Raw genomic sequence first — 18,109 nt, 5'->3', positions numbered from 1 at the left:
ATACTCGTATGTCATTAGGCCTAGGGGAGGAGCAGCTCTCATCTGTTATTCTGGTCTCTTTTTCTCTTCTTTGCTTTTACTCTTCTACCTGCACTAGGCTAAGGGGGGGAGGGGTGCTCTTACCTGATATTCTGATCACTTCTCTTTGCTTTTAATCTTCTCCCTGCTTTTGTTCTGCCGTTCTTTTCTCTGCTCTTTTCCTTGCCTTTCTTCTGCTCATCTCAATTCACATCTGTTCTTATCTCCTCTCCTCTCCACTGCTTTTTTCTTCCTTTCTTTTGCTGTCTCCGCATTGTATCTTCCAAGGGATAATATTGGTCTGACCGTTACCGTGTCTGTTTTTTGTCATCAACACATTGTACTTTTCTGTCCGAACTGCTAGTGGTAAAAAAAAAAAAAAAAGGAAAAACTCTCAAGCAAACTATGTAACAGGCTTATCAAGGGTAACAATAGGACAATTAATGAATCATAACACAAACAAGAAATTAAACCTTGACAAAAAATGAGTAATGGAGAAAGTCTTGCCTTAAAGGAAAAAAATTATGAAAAAAAAAAGACACAAGAGTATGCCATGACAAACAAGTGAGAAAAAAAGCTGTCTTGAAGGATGAGAGCAATGTCGAAAACAAAATATATCTTACTCAAAGCACAAATCTTCCACAGCTTTGTCCTCCCTCCCCATCTCACCACCTCGCTCCATCCCCCTGCTTCCCCTTCCCCCCTCCCTCCCCCCTTCCTGCTTATCCCTTCCTTCATCTCTTACCTTCTCCTTCTCTTCCCTCCTCCTTTCTCTTTCTCATTCCCCCTTCCCTTTTCCTTTTCCCCTCCTCCCTTCCCTTTTTCCTCTCCTCCCCCTCCCCCTTTTCTTTCCTCTCTTATCCCCTTTCCTCACATCCCACTCTCCCTGCCTTCCCTTCCCTATGTCTTCCCCCCCCTTCCTATCTATCCTCTCTTTTTCTTCTTCCCCATCCTCCTTTCTCATCCCCTTCCCCCTCCTCGTCCCCTTTTCACTCCTCTTCCCCCTCACCCTTCTCCCTCCTCTCTCCCCTTTCCCGTCATCCCCTCCCCCATCCCCTCTCTCACCGTCACTGCCTAACACGACGCAACAATAGATCAATCCCTAGTCATATTACGCGCCATCTTTCTCTCGCTCGTGTGAATTATGGAAACAGTTATTCTTTGGCGTTTGTCTTTTCGAGAGGGGGGGGGGAGACATTTTCGACAGCCATGCCTCACTTTTGGATGGGAGAGAGAAACATGACGAAAAAGCATGTGTGTATTGGGGGGAGGGATTTTATTTATACCTACAACCCTGATACTTCTCCCAGCTGATTCCAGTGAAAAGTGGTCCATGGTCCTTCATATTAACCGAGAGAGAGAGAGAGAGAGAGAGAGAGAGAGAGAGAGAGAGAGAGAGAGAGAGAGAGAGTGTGTGTGTGTGTGTGTGTGTGTGTGTGTGTGTGTGTGTGTGTGTCAGTCAGTCACTCTGTAAGTCATCTAAGTGAAGTGCATAACCTCCAGAGAGTGTACGTGTGTTTTCATGCCGACTTTCTCCTCTCGGTCCTTGACGTCCAGATCACGAAAAACACCTGCCCTGCCGTGTGTGACCTTCCTTGTGTTGACCCTGAGAAGCAGCCGAGAGATTTGCATACTTGGATGTAAGATGGAGGAGGAAGACGTGTTGTTGTTGTTGCTGCTATTGTTGTTGCTTTTGTTGTTTTTGTTCTTGTTGTTGTTGTTATCCCGGGTTCATCTGAATAACACCCGGTGGACCTCAGATCAAACTTGCCCTTTGCCCTGTACTTTTATCTTCCTCCTTATCATCATCCTTTCAGGGGATAGGGAAGTCTTTGTTGGACGTGTGTATAAGTGTGCAAGATGGTTTATAGAAGCGTTTAAGACAGTGGAGGGAATGAAATGGAAGGTCTTAAAAATTACTCACAACAAAGCTAATTCTCCTACACATATCTTTTTTCCTCCTCCAGCAGTCACTAACTCCAGGGTTACACCAGCAACTAATTCAGTTTCACCCTCATGAACCTCTGAGGCGTATGTGTGTGTTTTGCCAACTTTCCTCTCTTGCCTCAACTTCCCAAACGTTGCCCCTCTCTCTGCCTTCTAGACCTCGGGAAGCTCTCGAGAGATTTGCACACCAGGAGGTTAAAGGGAGAAGTGAGCGTTTGACTTTACAACACATTTTACTCAGTAACTCCTTCAGTCTGGGTGACGTCCGCATTTAGTTTATTCTTACTGCCGTCAGACCATATCATTCAATTTAGGCTTTTCGTGGTAATGATATAATATTCAGAGTTAGTCTAATCTCTTCAGCTCGAATAATATATCCTCAGCTGAATAACACCAAGAAATGGCAAAAATGTAATGAATTAACCGAACTGAATAGGCTAACTTCCCGAACCTTGCCCTCTCTGTTGAGACGAGACGCCCCCGAGAGATTTGCTTACAAGGAGGTCAGAGGAAGGCAGAAAAGTGTGCTTGGGATTTTATCAGCTATTTCATCGTGTTTAGACCCATGGATCCTGATGATGTCCTATTGATTTATTTTATTTATTTATTTATTTAATTGGCCAACATACATTTATTTAACTTAGGAAAGGTCTCATGAATGGATAGAGCTTATTACGACCATATCTAATCCCTCCAGTTCCAATAATCTATCCTTAACTAAATAAATTGGTCAGGAGATGGCTTAAATTAGAATAAAAGACATCCCAGCAGTTCAATAGCTTAAAACCTGGGGGACGGGAAGACACCCCTGGTTTGAATATATTATAATCGATTTTGGTGGCAACAATAATAAAACAGTAATGATTTCCCACGTCCTGAAATGGTTGAAATTCATGAAAGAGGCGCTGCAGGACAACTGAATATTTGATTGATTTACTGATTCATTTATTCATATATTCATTCATTCATTCAGCAATAATTACTCTAGAGTGATAAAAGCAATGGTCAGGGCCACCGAACAGTAATAAATATGTTGAAACGGTGAAAACACACACACACACACACACACACACACACACACACACACACACACACACACACACACACACACACACACACACACACACACACACACAAAATCGCTAAGGAAGAGGTGTTACGAAAATGCCTGTACGTGAACCCATAAACAAAACTGAGGTACTAATGGAGCTTTAAATCAGCGAACCATTTTACAATTTTCTTCGTTGGGAATGGAGATGGAGAGAGAGTCCCTGATGGCGCCTAATTTGCTCATTATTAGGTTGTCTGAATTTTTTCCCTAAGAGAAAGGGAGTGAGAATATTAAGAGCAACTGCAATGGTGTTGATGATGATGATGATGACTGAGCGGTGAGAGTGACGATGATGATGATGATGATGATGGTAGCGGTGAGTGACGATGATGATGATGATGATGATGATGATGGTAGCGGTGAGAGTGACGATGATGATGATGATGATGATTATGATGGTGATGATCATGATGGTGGTGGTGGTGGTGGTGGTGGTGATGGTGATGGGGATGGTACTTGTCATGATGGTGGTGGTGACGATGATGGTACTGCTCACGGTCACAGTCACCTTAATTAATCACAGACATATGATGAACTTTAATTGCCAGCGCTTCTAATTAGTATTCAGAGTATATTCACGTTATATAATACTGCACCTTGTTTTTTTTCTTAGTTATAAAAAGTTAATTATTTATGTAAAATGCAAAATGTTTTTCTTAATGTAGTGATTAGTTCAATGGATTAGGTAACGTATATCGTTCAGTTAGAATTATGGAATAAAGCCCTTAATTACACAGACAGATGAGAGAGAGAGAGAGAGAGAGAGAGAGAGAGAGAGAGAGAGAGAGAGAGAGAGAGAGAGAGAGAGGCAGATTTAGTAACGACAATAACTGTATTGTCCTTAATGCCTATAGGTTTAAGTGTTGTGTGTGTGTGTGTGTGTGTGTGTGTGTGTGTGTGAGAGAGAGAGAGAGAGAGAGAGAGAGAGAGAGAGAGAGAGAGAGAGAGAGAGAGAGAGAATGGCGAAAACACAAGTGGAAAACAACGTAAAAGTGAGGTAAAGAGGAAAACATGGGAGCAGAGCAAAAGACAAATCCCGTGCAATTTCTCAGTGGAGAGAGAGAGAGAGAGAGAGAGAGAGAGAGAGAGAGAGAGAGAGAGAGAGAGTCGACGCTCAGAGGGAAGGCGAGGGTAACAATAGAACCAGACTAAAAATAAGCAACAAAAGATCCAGAGCGACGGAGGGAGAGGGAGAAACCAAAAGACAAGTCACATTTGAATGCGACTCGATGCATGAATAGCTTTTGGTACACTGCTGAGAGAGAGAGACAGACAGGCAGACACAGAGAGACAGAGCGAGACAAATATTGAGATAAACAGACATGCAGGCAGACAAAGAATGAGTGAACAAGGGGAACACGAAAGAGACGGAGAAAGCTCACAAGAAACCAGCACAGGAATTGAACAAAAAACAACATAACAATGGAAATGGAATTATAGATGAAGAGTATGGGAACTGACGTGATGATGATGATGCTGATGATGATGATGATGATATTATTGTTCTTTCCTGTTCCTGTTTTGGAATTCCTATCACATAGTCTTGTGGTGAGAAGAGGAGTGATGATGATAATGATGATGATGATGATTTTGAAAGAATAATGTTTTTAATAAATAGTAATAATTGTGTACAGTGGGAAGAACAGTACCTCACCCTCATAATTGCTCTGAATTACCTTATTGTTGCAAGTCATTAACAATTCACCGTACTCTCTCTCTCTCTCTCTCTCTCTCTCTGACCCATTTTTCCCCTCCCGGAGTCTCCAGAAAATCCCGCTTTGAGGGAAGACTGAGGAAAATGGCCAGATCTTATTAACTTTCTCTTTTCCCTTCCTTTGATGCCTTTCTTTACAACTAATGTACCTGAAAATTGCTCTCTCTCTCTCTCTCTCTCTCTCTCTCTCTCTCTCTCTCTCTCTCACCTCATACGATTCTTCTTTCTTTCGTCTTTTTGTCGTAAATCTCGTCTCTTTCTGTTTCGTATCTTCCCACTGCCTTTCACCACAACCTCACTTATTTTGCTTTGGTGTTTCCTGCGTTTTTTTCGTTCTCAGACTTTTGTAAGATTGTGCAATTCTTTTTGAAGGTTAATTGATGCGTCAATGGGTACTTGTTCTATTTGGTTAGGCACTTTGCTGATAGTTTCCCCACTTTTATTATTTCTTTTTCATATTTGTATTATGTCTTGCTCCTTTAATTCTGAGGATTGGATTATGATGATGGTGAATGATGATGGTGATGGTGATGTTGGTGATGGTAATGGTGGTGGTGATGGTGATGATGATGAAGATGGTGATGGTGATGGTAATGGTGGTGGTGATGATGATGGTGGTGGTGATGAAGATGGTGATGGTGATGATGACGATGATGATAATGATGATGATGATGAGGGATGTGGACGTCGGCAATACGTAATTTTAGCTATTTTCGCCACATGACTCCACAAACTACAATTAACCCCAATAAACCCATGACAGACAATACACTGGGATAACAGCTAACCAATGTAACTGTTTCAGAGGACAATCAGCGTCTGCAGGAGATTGCTGGTGGAGACGGCGAACGCGTATTTAATCTTATTTAATGTGCTTTTCATCTTATTTTCCGTGCCCATTCCTTTTTGAGGCTGAGACTAGGATTAATCATTTCAGGGACGCTCTTATTTGTGTTTTGTTTTTCTTGCTTCTGGGTCTTGTTTAATTTTTTAGGAGGGTGATGATGATGATGATGATGATGATGACGATGTGATGATGATGATGATGATGATGATGATGATGAATAAGGCGATATGACAAGAAAACATTGTGGGTACTTTAATCAGCGAAAAATGCTGCGCCCTCGCCTCATTTACTACGAGAGGCGTCCGAGTTAAATATAACAGGAATCGTGTAGGTTGGAGATCTGGCAGCCTGATGACAGAGGACTGGGTGAAATGGAGGGGATACCTTCGTGGCCACCCCTTCCGAGATGAAGGCGTCTGGCAATATCAACAGACATCATTGTACAAAAACTGCCACCATTTTTCTTCCGGCGATGGGAAAAATAATGCAATCAGAGTACTGGAGAAGCCAAGAAAAGACGAAAGAGGCGAGTGTTGGTAAAGACTGTGGGGCTAAAAGGGTGGACTCATAAGATGCCGCCCGAAAACACAGAATTTGGCGAGATTGGCGCAGATAGGCGGAAAGCATCAGGAATGGGTGGGTCGGTGGCGTTGTGGGTGGATTGGCTGCTGGTCTGGAGTGAGTTGTTGTCTGGAATGTCTTGGTTGGTTGGAGTGCGTTGGTTGTGATTTGGAGTGAGTTGGTGTTGATGTGGATGGGTTGTTGTGGTCTGGAGTAAGTTGGTTGTGGTCTGGACTGAGTTGGAGTGAATTGGCATGGCGTGGGGTGGATCTGAATTGGTTGGAGTGCGCTGGTTGTGGTCTAGTTCGGTATGGGGTGGATTTGAGTGGGTTGGTTGTGTTCAGGAGTGGGCTTGAATGGTCTGGAGAGGTCTGGAGTGGGTTCGTTAATTGTGATGATGGGGCTGGAAGGGTGGACTCATCCTCCGCCTCACAGACACACACAGATAAATTAGGGAGACTGGCGCGGATAGATGAAAATCGTCTGAGTGGGTCGTGGCACCAACCCTTGGAACCAATCTTTACAAAGCTTTTATATTTTTCTTTCATTTCTTTTTATTTTTTGCGTCTGGTCACATTCGCCATCAATGTCTAAAAGCCTAGCTCCGGGCTTCTACTTCTGTTTCCCCTCCTCTTCCTCTTCATCCTCCTTTTCTCCCATCTCTTATTTCTTTCTTTCTTCTTAGCCACATTTTTCTTTCGGTTTCCTCTTCCTCTTCCCCTTTCCACCTCCCCCACTCCTCCTCCTTCTTCTCCACAAGGGACCCTCACCCCATCTCACAACACCATCCATCACTCCTCCACCCTTCTCCTGCCGGACACCATTGCATTACATGCCCCATTGAACTATCATCCAACCACCCTCACACTTGACAAGATAAAAAAGCGGCCGTTAAAAAAAGATAAAAATAGTGCAAAAGGTGAAAAATATTTGGTTTTGTAAATAAATAAATGAAAATTATGTGGATTCCATATATTAATGAACGTATTATTCAATCATCCTTACAGTTAAGCAAAATAAAAATGTACGAGAATATATAAATTTATTTTGAGTGAAAATTCGTGGACTGTATGACTGGTAGCTGATGTAAATGATGAATTCCACGACTGAATATTAATGAGAAGAGTGTGGATTATTCAGCTACCCTCACAGCCAGGAAAAGAAAAACGTATATAAAGATGAAATAATGCAAAAATATTAAGTTTGTGGACTGCAAGACGGGCTGCACATGAAAATAAAGGTATGGAGTGCAAGTCTGACTATAAATGAGATGAATGTGTAGCGCATGAATGAATATTGGTGAAAGAGAATGTGGAATGCATGAGTGATTGAACTTGATGGTCTTGTGGGAAGGGGGTGGCATGATTTGGTATTGTGTGTTTTTCGTTCATGTGAAGTTTGATAATGCGCTCTTTTTTTTTTTATTTTTTTTTTATCTCATTGCTTTCTTTGACGTCTGTATTAACTTTCTATTTTTCGTTCCACCAGGCCACTTGTGTCATTTGCTCTAATAATTTAGCTTTCACCCTGACCCACTCTCCCACTCGAATCATCAATACCCCCTTCAGTAGCCCCTAAGACACGCATCAAAGCCTTCCCCACCATCTCTTCACTTAAATCCCATTCCATCCTGTGCTTTTTCCATCTTTCCTATTTTCCTCCTTCCTTTCCAGGTTTACTTCACTTCTCCCTACCCTACCTTTGACTTGCATCGTTAATACCACTTCAGTAACCCCAGCACTGACACCAAGGCCTCCCCTCCCATTTCTTCCTTCAAATCCCTCTCCAGCCTCTGCCCTCTCTCGCTGTTTCATTTATGTCTTCCTTCCCATATTCTTCTAGGCTTACTCCACTTTCCCCCTCCCTTCCTCTCATGCGCAGCACTAATACTTATCCAAGTAATTTGTTCAACCTCATCCTTCCATATCCATTCACAGCTTTCAGTTTTCCGTGTAATTCTTTCTCAGTTTACCCCACTTTTCCCTCCCTCACTTTCCATGCCTCCCACCTGTATCATAAATTACCTTCCTGTCTTTTACGTTTTTTTTTTTTTTTTTCAGTTACACCTTCTTTTCTCCAGTTATCGTCCTTTTCCATCTGCTGTCTTTCATTTCCCTCCCATTTCATTCTCTGCTTCCATCAGCTATCCTGTTCTACTTCTTACTGTCCATTACCTTCCCACCTTTCCCCCTTCCCTCCCACCTTTCCCCTTTCCTTCCCAAATTTACTCTTTCCTTCCCACTTTTTCCCTTCCTTCCCACTCTTCCCATTTCCTTCCCACTTTTATCCTTTCCTTCTAACCTTCACTCGCACCTTTTCCTTCCCACCTTTTACCTCTCCGTCCCAACTTTACCTTTTCCTTCCCACCTTTCTCCCTTTCCTTTTAGGTCCTTCTCAGCTTACCCCACTTTACCCCCACCCATTCTCCCTTCCTTCCTCTCGCATCGCTCCTCACACACACATAAGCCTTCCCTCTGTGCTACTTACATCTTACCAATCCTAGCACCTTCACACGCATCAACGGCTCTCCTAGCGTCTTTCCTCCCACAGTATCTCTCCCCTACCCACATCCATCCTCTCCCAACATCCCTCCTCCCCAGCATCCCTCCTCAGCCAGCATCTCTCCTACCCTAGCATCTCTCCTCCCTCAGCATCTCTCCTCCCCCAACATCTCTTCTCGCCCAGCATCTCTCCTCCTAGCATCTCTCCTCCCCCAACATCTCTCCTCCTAGCATCTCTCCTCCCCCAACATCTCTTCTCGCCCAGCATCTCTCCTCCCAGCATCCCACCTCTCCCAGCATCCCACCTCTCCCAGCATCCCACCTCTCCCAGCATCACACCTCTCCCAGCATCTCTTCTCCCCCAGCATCCCACCTTCCCCATTATCTCTCCTCCCCCAGCATTTCTCCTTCCCCAGCATCTCTCCATCCCCTGCATCTCTTATAGCTAATACCCTCTTCAGTAGCCTTGAACACACACCTCAAAGGCTTGCCCAACATCCCTCCACTTTAATTACGGGCGAACGATTAGAAGGGGATAAAAAAAAAAAAAACAGGGTCGCCATACTTGGAAGAGTGATTAATCGACCGTGAAAGCAGCGGGAATACATAAATAGGGATTATATAAATAGTTGCTGTTTTGTGGGCATCAAATGAAGGCGTGATATGATAGTAATACTGTAATGAGATAGTCCTAACAGCGACATAGGGATAGGAGAATAAAGAGGGTTGTGGTTTGGCTTGGTAGGAGCGTATGGGTAGGTTGTTTTTTATGTGGTAGTTAATATGGTTGAGGTTTGTTTGTGGTATATATTGGTAGATGGAGGATGAACTGGTTGGAGTGCATTGGTAGTAGTTGGTGATACTGTAGTGATTGGTAGGCAGTTTGGTATTGACTGGTAGGTGACGTGGTTGTGGTAGGCTGGTAGATGGGAGATGAATTGGTTGGAGTGCACTGGTAGGTGGCTGTCGGTATGGTAGAGACTGGTAAGTGGTTTGCCAGTACTTGGTAGATGTAGGTGTAGGTGTTTGGTCGATGGATTATTGAAAGTAACAAGCGGTATTTACGGATAACCCTGTATATCGGTAGGTGAGATATGAGTTGGAGCGATGCTTCGTGTGGTGGTGGCTGGGAGTTCTAATAGAAGGTAGCTGAGTTTTGGTTGCAATGTGGTATTTGTTTTGGTAGTTCATGGGTGTCGGTATATACGTAATTTGTAATATGCATGGGTAAATGATGTATTTCCTACAGCCTATTGCCTCTAGTCTTGAAAACGTAGTATGTCCAGGCACATGCACATGAAGAGATCTTGTATCTGGCTTTTTCGTTTGTGTTGTTTGTGAGTCGGTTTTACATGTTTTATTTGTTTTGTGAGGGAACAGTACGGTAACATTAAAGGCTTGTAGTCCTTGTTGCCTTCTTTGCTTTGAAAAAGAATGATAAGTACTCGCATAATGGTGAGTACAGAAGCATAACACTACTTTAACCTGCCGGACTGACTGCTAACTCAAGGGACATGGTACTGGTGGGGATTTATTTTGCAGCGTTTGTTACTGTCGCCAGTTTTCCGCCTGCACACCTCTATGCTCCGAACAACTACTCGGCATAGGATTTTTTTTTTTCATATCTATCTACTGCATCTGTTTACCTGTCTATAAAACATTGCAAAAATACATTGTATGTGTGTGTGTGTGTGTGTGTGTGTGTGTGTTTTAGAAATAAGCCGGACTTGCTGTAGGTAGGTAGAGTGAACATCTCGTAGACTGAGAGTACAGAGGCAGTGTCTGGCTCACGTCCAGCCCCTAACACAAGGCCATAACTGAGCATTAGGATGGCTGTGGTGTGGCTAGAATGGTGGTAGTTCGGATGGTAGAGTGTGTGTGGTTGTGGGTTCGATTTTGGTTGTTAAAGGAAATTATCTGGGGATCTGGGTACTTTAATAGGCTATGTTTTTCAGTAATTTTACGGAAGATCCCATAGAGTGGTCCTCCCCTCCCTCCCTCCATTGCTTATGCCATTACACTAGTTCTGTATGTGATAAACCTAGTGTATCGTAATATACATGGTGGGTATTAGTGCACAAGAGGTGACCTGTAGGCTACTCAGTCCCCCATGTACACAACTGGCCATATAAATGTCAGAGTTAATGAGGTGAATGGAATTAATTATGGGATATTGAATGAGATGTGAAATTAAAAGGATGAAGGTGTTATCATAACTATCCATCCGTCCATCCATCATATAATATTTGACTGACTTATTGGGACAGAAGGCGCCGCGGGTTAGGTTATTCAGTACAAATGTAGTATGAGAGTGCTAAGTCCTAACACTCCATTGAACTTAAGGCCATATCGGCCACATTTGGTTGGAGCACCTTAACCCACTAGACCACCTGACGTCCATTTGTTGGTGATGTGACAGCCATCCTGAGTAGAAAATGATCTTCTGGAATACAGAAAACGATAGAGCTTGTCAAATCTGTGCAGAGTCACCCGAAGGTAGCACTACATCAAGTAAATGGAAGATGACCACCCACATTCATCAATATAGACACTTAGCTTCATCCGTTTGTTGCATTACCCACTCCGACATTAACCCCTGAAATCCGATGAGGTAATTTTCGTTTTACTCAAACTATCGCCAGACACTTTTGTTTATTTTAGGAAGGATCTCTAGCAGTTAAGAGGTTTTTAAAAGTCAACATAAAACCCCTGCTGTTAGAAAATTTCCCTAAGCTAATAACATAGTCTGGAAGTGGAAAAAATAGGATATAAAAAAAAATACGTCACAGAAATCAAAGGGTTGTGCCAAAATTAGAAATGATTTTTTATGATTTCAAAAATTTCTACAACGTCCTCCAAACGAAAAGAGTGACCCATGGTTCTCTCCTCTTCACACTGGCTATAACACTTAAGCTTCCCGTCGCTGCCAGTGCAAGGTCGTGAGGCGCTGCAGTGGCGGTCCATATCTTACCAGCAACTGTTTCCTTCCTTCTTTCACGCCGCTTCCTCTTACCTGATAGTTGGATGTGGAGGGCCGTTCAGCGCGATGTGGTGGAACGGCGTGTAAGAAGGAACGAGCTTTATACTGTACTGGGGGAAGAGATGGGGATATAAAAGAATAGGTAGAAGAGTGTGGCATATTAAAACGATAGATAAAGTAATTGTTACTCTGTGCTTTAGTCTGCAGTTTCTCTCTCTCTCTCTCTCTCTCTCTCTCCCCGTCCCCAGCTTTAAGTGTCATGTGTCATTTCTCTTTATTTAGCCGTTGCTTTCACTGGCTTTCATTTTTCGCTTATTCTGTTATTTCTTATCACTGGGCCAATCATCTCACACTCAGACTCGGAGTATGATCTCTTCGCGCTGCTGTTCCGTTCACTGGCTTTCATTTTTCTCGTTTGCTGAAGAGGGACGCCTTCGTGTGGTGGCACTGATATAACCGGGCGATCTCGCTCCCCGATTATACAAACGTCCCTCAAATCCCTCCCTATCCCCAGAAAGGAGGATGCTGGACTACAGGAAAAGGGTAGCCTCACCTTTCAGTTCGCTGGGTTCACGTTCAGTTGAGGCCAGGGTTACAGCGCCACCACCACCAACAACAACAACAACAACAACATCAACAACAACAACAACTACAACAACAAGCTGTCAGTCTCAGAGCACTTCCTCTTACTCGCCTTCCCTTCCAACCTCGTTTGTCATTCCCTTTGACTGGAGGGTTTCTCTTCATTCACTTTGGCTGTTGCATCTTCCGAGTGTGACCCCTTCTCGATTTCTTTCCTCGCCTCAATCTCCGCCCTAGCTTCCAAGATATGCTTTCTTTTCAGTGGGTTTTTTTCTTTCACTTTCTTTGACCTTTTGCTTTGGTGACGGTCTAATTTCAATGAGTTCTTCCCTTTATTTTCGTTGGGAACCTTTAGAAGTACCGTACATTGTTTGGCCTTAGAGAATGGAGAATTAGCAACTTGACTGGGAGGATGTGAGTTGAGGTGCAAGGGGAGAGGGGGAGGGAGAGACCGAGGATGAGGAGGGATGGGACGGGATGGAGAGGTATATGAGAGGGATGTGAGCTGGAGAAAGGGTACCCTGTTGGCGGAAGACAGGGTGACAAGCAGACTATTCGTTTGTGGCTACCCCTTCCGGAATTAAAGTGTATGTCTATGTATACATAAATACAGACAAACAGATAGATAGATAGATAGACAATATTCGTTACATAATCTTTGTCATATATCCCTTGACACTTGCCTTTTTTTTTTTTTTTTTCCGGTCATTTCGCGTGCATATCGCTTTCTATCACTCAGCGACATTTTCCGCTTCCGTCGTCGTTTGGAATGTTGAGCTTCTTTCCTGCCAGTGTTTACCCTTAATCACAGCCAGCCCTGGAAAATAAGAAAGGGGAACATATTGCTTCCTTGAAATTTTTCCCTTGCATCAAGTGTGTGGTCATTTTTCGTGCGATTTTCCGGTTCTTCTGCTGACATGGGGCCGTTTTCTCGTTCATCTAGAAGGCTCCCTGGCATCTCTTTCTTACCGAGTTTTCTTAAATATTTCATCCAGTAAAAATTCAAAGCCGTTAATAAAATGTCACGTCAAAATTAAGTCACTAAGGAGAAGGAGCAACGAAATCGAGAATACATCCCCATACCGAGCAGGACAGACGCCATCAGATATCCTCGGGCACCCATGTATGCTGACGTGCCTTTTCGTCCGCACTGGTGAGGAATTCAGTCACTGCTTTCGTATTTTTCCTCGCGTAAAATTGGTGAAATTCGCCACACGTAAAATAACCCGCCGGCCGTTCCGCGTGCACGTTCCTTCGTTCTGTTCTCTTCTGTTGTTTTGGTGAACGTTTTTTGTGATGCAATAGTGGAGATGCGGATGAAGGCATTGGTGGAGCGTTGGAAGGTGAACTGTGACTGAGGTAGATGTGAGAAATTTACAATACGCATTTGCACAGTACCGTTGCCACCTGAATCTACTGTCAGGAGAAAAAGTGAACAAAAAATTCTATTGCCAGCACTATTTGTACGACCATTCAGTCCTCCCCGAACATCATACGGCATCCTTCCTTTTGCGACAGATGGAAGTGATCAATTTGCAGTAGTTGTTTGTACAGTTGTTGCCTGAATGTAATGCTACGAGCAAAAGTTCATGAACAATTCCCTGCCTGGATTAGGTTTGCTAACATTTTTTTTTTTTTTTTTTATTCCTCCCCATCCGTTCGACTTTATCTTTCCTTTTTCGACACAGGTCAACATGAGGAAATTCCATCAGGTGTTTGTACATTACTGCTTTAATATTCTTTCACGAGCAAAAATTCAGGCTATCCCTTGTTAGGATTGTTTTTAAGTCATTCTTCACTCCTCCCCAAACGACAGAGAGTATCCTTCCTTCCCTTTCTTTGCTGTTGTGTATGCCATATTGCTGTCTGTCCCATATACACACTTCTCATGCTAGACTTTAAATCGCCCCAGACGGCCATGATAATACCTGGCGATTATTATAAGTGCTGTGTTACAAAAGCCAGAGACATGAACGATAACATTAAAAGGTGTATTCAGACTGAGATAGGTATAAAATTTTCCGTGAGGTTTTGATAAAGGATGTGAATGAGGTGAATGTAGCTCACCAGTACTGTGCGCTTGGTAATTGTGTGCAAGAAGGGGTAGAAGTGGTGAAGGTGAGAGTGTCAGGACTCCATATTATAAATACAATTCATAATAGATAGATAGATAGACAGAGCACCAGGCAAGCCTGGGAACGGAATATGAGCTTGCAACTCTAAGTGAGGAAATATTGACAATACACCGGAAGCAGCAAGTCAGGGGATGAGATAGGTAGTGTGTCAACGAGAATCGAGCAAAGGTAAACATGCTTACACACTCTAACTCAAGCACCTTGTGACCATACACATACATACACACATACTCACACACAGGCTTCTAGAAACTTCACATCAGTTTATTCCACGTGAAACAACCCCTGCTAAAATGAGAATGTAGGATTTTCAGGTCAGAAGGAGACAGGCCATAGAAACGGAAGGTAGTAGGGAGAAGGAGATTAAGAAGAGGGGTCCAACTAGACTTACTTAGTATAATAAGTCTCTGTATTATACGTTGCTCAATTTAGATTTTCTCTGAAGATAATAAATCAAGTTCAGCTCCCTGTATTCATCTTTAACTCCTCCTGCTCTTCAATTACCTAATTATTTTAAACAAAACTCAAGACTCACCTATTACAAGAATTAAGAGGCTAATATATGTTTAACTGATCTACAAAATTTCACTACAAGCACCTACGAAGTTCTTACAAAATATGGCGGCTGCACACGTACGGACCTCGTCTACGAATCTACAGTGAATTTCTACAAAAGCAGGCGAGACTCTAACCAATATCAGTTTCAATTCTACAGCAAATTGTACACAATCAAGAAACTACAATTCTACGATCACGTAATCACAAGCGAGTATACAGCAAGAAGAACGAGTTCACGAGTCTGCGAGTCTACGAGTCTACAAACCTACGAGAGTACGAGTCTACGAGTCTATAAGCCTACGAGTCTACAAGCCTACCAGTCTACGAGTGTACAGTTGAGTCTACATTATCAAGATAGAAAACAAACAAAGTGTGAGACACGACTCACAACTCACAACCACCTGACCTCACCCTCCTCTCTCTCCCACCACCCCCCTACCTCCATCGCTGATGCAAAGCTGAAGAGGTCACACGACGCCTTGCCAGTAGTTTAACAAAATATTGATATAAACAATTTTCCAATTTTTATGACGAACCAACGAACTACAACCAGCTACAATCAACTACAAGTAACAATTCTACGAGTCGTCTCTATAATCCTCTACACGCACCTACAAGTAGCGACATTCTTCATCCCACAACGAGTAAATCACAAGAAAAAATGAACCAAGATTAAATTGAGAAAGAAAAACAAAACAAGCAAACAAGAAGCAAGAACACAGCAACAACCACCAGACCACCACCCTTCTCTCCATCCGCCCCCTACCTCCACCAACCTCCACCGCTGATGCGGGTTCACAGAGGTCAAGACGACGCGGCAAATACCAAGCCCATATTCACAACTCATCTTACTCACTCATCTTCACTCAAGTTACTCATTGCTACTCATTTACTCTCCACAGCTACCAGTGTGAGAAGTCGACGTCATCATGCGTGTTTGCTGAGATGACGCCACGTCAATCAACTCACCACCTGCACCATCACTAACACCATTCCCACTGTCACGGGGATTTTATAATATCACGGTAATTTTGGGATATAAATGGTTAAATGTTATTTAAATTGATATTAATATTCAATAATATTGAAGAGCAGAGACAATGATTGTCTTGCTACATCAAGCAACGATTACTTTACGCTGGCCTACTTCGCACGATTCTCTCAGAACGAGAATTTACAAACTTTCTCAACAGTACACAGCAGAGACTAGTTACTCACAAATGCTGAATTAGTACTGTTAGCCTCTGGAGAAAGTTACTTCACCCCTGACAATAAATAACTAATACTAACATCAGGTTCTTGCCGATGCTTAACTCCCAGGTGGCACAACGGATATTAAGTTAATACAACAAGACTGGTCTAAGTACCAGTTATGAAAGCAAACGTTTATGCAAGCTAGGAGCTGTATGGAAAATAAGCTTAATTATGGAGAAATGAAACAAGATTTTACTTTACATTGAGCTCAAGGAAAAGAACTGTTAAATTTATTAATTACAAAAAATAAATTTAACGTTACAATTCAAATCAAATTAAATGAGACGCACTCACTCACTCACGCAATAGCTAAATACTTACGCCTAGAAAAAAAACACCTTAATTAAACTCTTATAACTAGGGAAATACAAGAAGGAAATACTATAGTCGATGAATGCTGCGTATCACCCAAGCTGAACTAGGATGGAAGTACTGAAGAACTGTGGAGTTTGGGTACTAGCTGACCTCACACTGCTGGCACAGGACCTCTCTCCGTCGCAGCAACAACTGGACTGAATTCAAATCGTGGGAAAGAAAGGCGGAGCACTAGGCCGTATTTTCTAACGGTCGAGTGAGCGAAACGCGCCCAAAACAATCGCTCATCGGAAGCGCTAATGTCTCACACAGAGACGATCACGTATGACAATGAAAAACTGATTTGACAAAGCTTCCGTCCGAATGAGCGGTTAACTGAACGAAAAACAGTGAGTTTTCCACTAATAGTTCGTGGCTTCTCACAAAAGGGATATGTCGCGAATTGATTCGTGACATTACGCCCTTACAAAGTTAAATTTTTTCCTTATGGGAAAAAATTTGTGGATATATATATATATATATATATATATATATATATATATATATATATATATATATGGACACATCCTAAGTCATTCACACAAGATTCACACTGTGGTGTGTGTGCTATCCTGCTACAGGAGAAAGTCGCAGTCGCCAGTGAGCGAAAAAACCTCGTATTTACGTTAATAGAAGCAAGCTTGAGGGAAAAACTCCATGACGACGGTGAAAATCCTGTACTCAGGTCACTCTGAGCGAAAATTCGCTACATTTACAATGACAACTAATTGTTGTGTAGCTTGGTGTATTTTTTTATATTTTTTTTAATGCGAGGAAGAAGGAACCAAAGGCCATGAGCCCGCAGTAACAGTTCCCTCCAAGAGAAAAACAAAATATAATAGAGAGCCAAATTCAAGATCCGATCATTTTGAGATGCCTGGACACACTACGTTTGAAAGACTGGAGATCATAGGCAGGAGGAAATACAGACAGAGGGAGACAGTTCCAGAGCTGACCTGTTGCATAAATGAAAGACTGGGAGTAACGGTTAACTCTTGCATTAGAGAGTTGGACAGAAAAGGGATGAGAGTTTGCTGCCAGACGGGTGCTACGCGCCCGTCGTAGAGGTGGAGGAATGCACGCAGACAGTTCAGAGGAGCAGTGACCATTAAAGTAGCGATAGAAAAGAGATAAAGATGCAACAGAGCGGCGAAGAGACAGAGGTTGAAGGGAGTCAGTAAGAGGAGGAGAGTTAATGAGACGAAAAGCCTTTGACTCCACCCTATTGAGAAGAGCTGTATGTGGGGAGCCTCCCCACACATGAGAGTTGTTCTCCACACAGGGGCGGATAAAACCCCTGTATAGAGTCAACAATTGTGCAGGGGTAAAGAAAAAGCGGAGTCGGCTTAGCACACCCAATCTCTTGGAAGCAGATTTTACAAGAGATGTAATACGATCTTTCCAAGATAAGTCCCGAGTAAATGAAACCCCAAGCATGTTCAAGGATGATGCAGGATTAATCTGAATATTATTAAACATTAGTGGGTATACCTGTGGAAGATTTTGTCGGGTTGATAGGTGTAAGAACTGAGTCATAGATGCATTAA

The 18,109-nt window shown here is 42.8% G+C and overlaps 1 protein-coding gene across 1 annotated transcript in view; it reads left to right on the top strand.

Annotated features, from left to right (window-relative positions):
- Positions 1-15,249, top strand: part of LOC145407800 (uncharacterized) — an 81,611-nt gene extending 66,362 nt beyond the window's left edge. The window contains exon 3 of the mRNA XM_080278662.1: positions 15,112-15,249. Within this exon, the coding sequence (XP_080134788.1) occupies positions 15,112-15,249 (138 nt within the window). The remainder of the gene's footprint in view (positions 1-15,111) is intronic.
- Positions 15,250-18,109: the final 2,860 nt, after the last annotated feature.

The sequence above is a fragment of the Coenobita brevimanus genome, chromosome 74 (assembly GCF_032717465.1).
Source record: "Coenobita brevimanus isolate Jiangsu-jjx chromosome 74, ASM3271746v2, whole genome shotgun sequence".
Taxonomy (NCBI): domain Eukaryota; kingdom Metazoa; phylum Arthropoda; class Malacostraca; order Decapoda; family Coenobitidae; genus Coenobita; species Coenobita brevimanus.
This window is presented reverse-complemented; position numbering and strand designations above follow the sequence as displayed.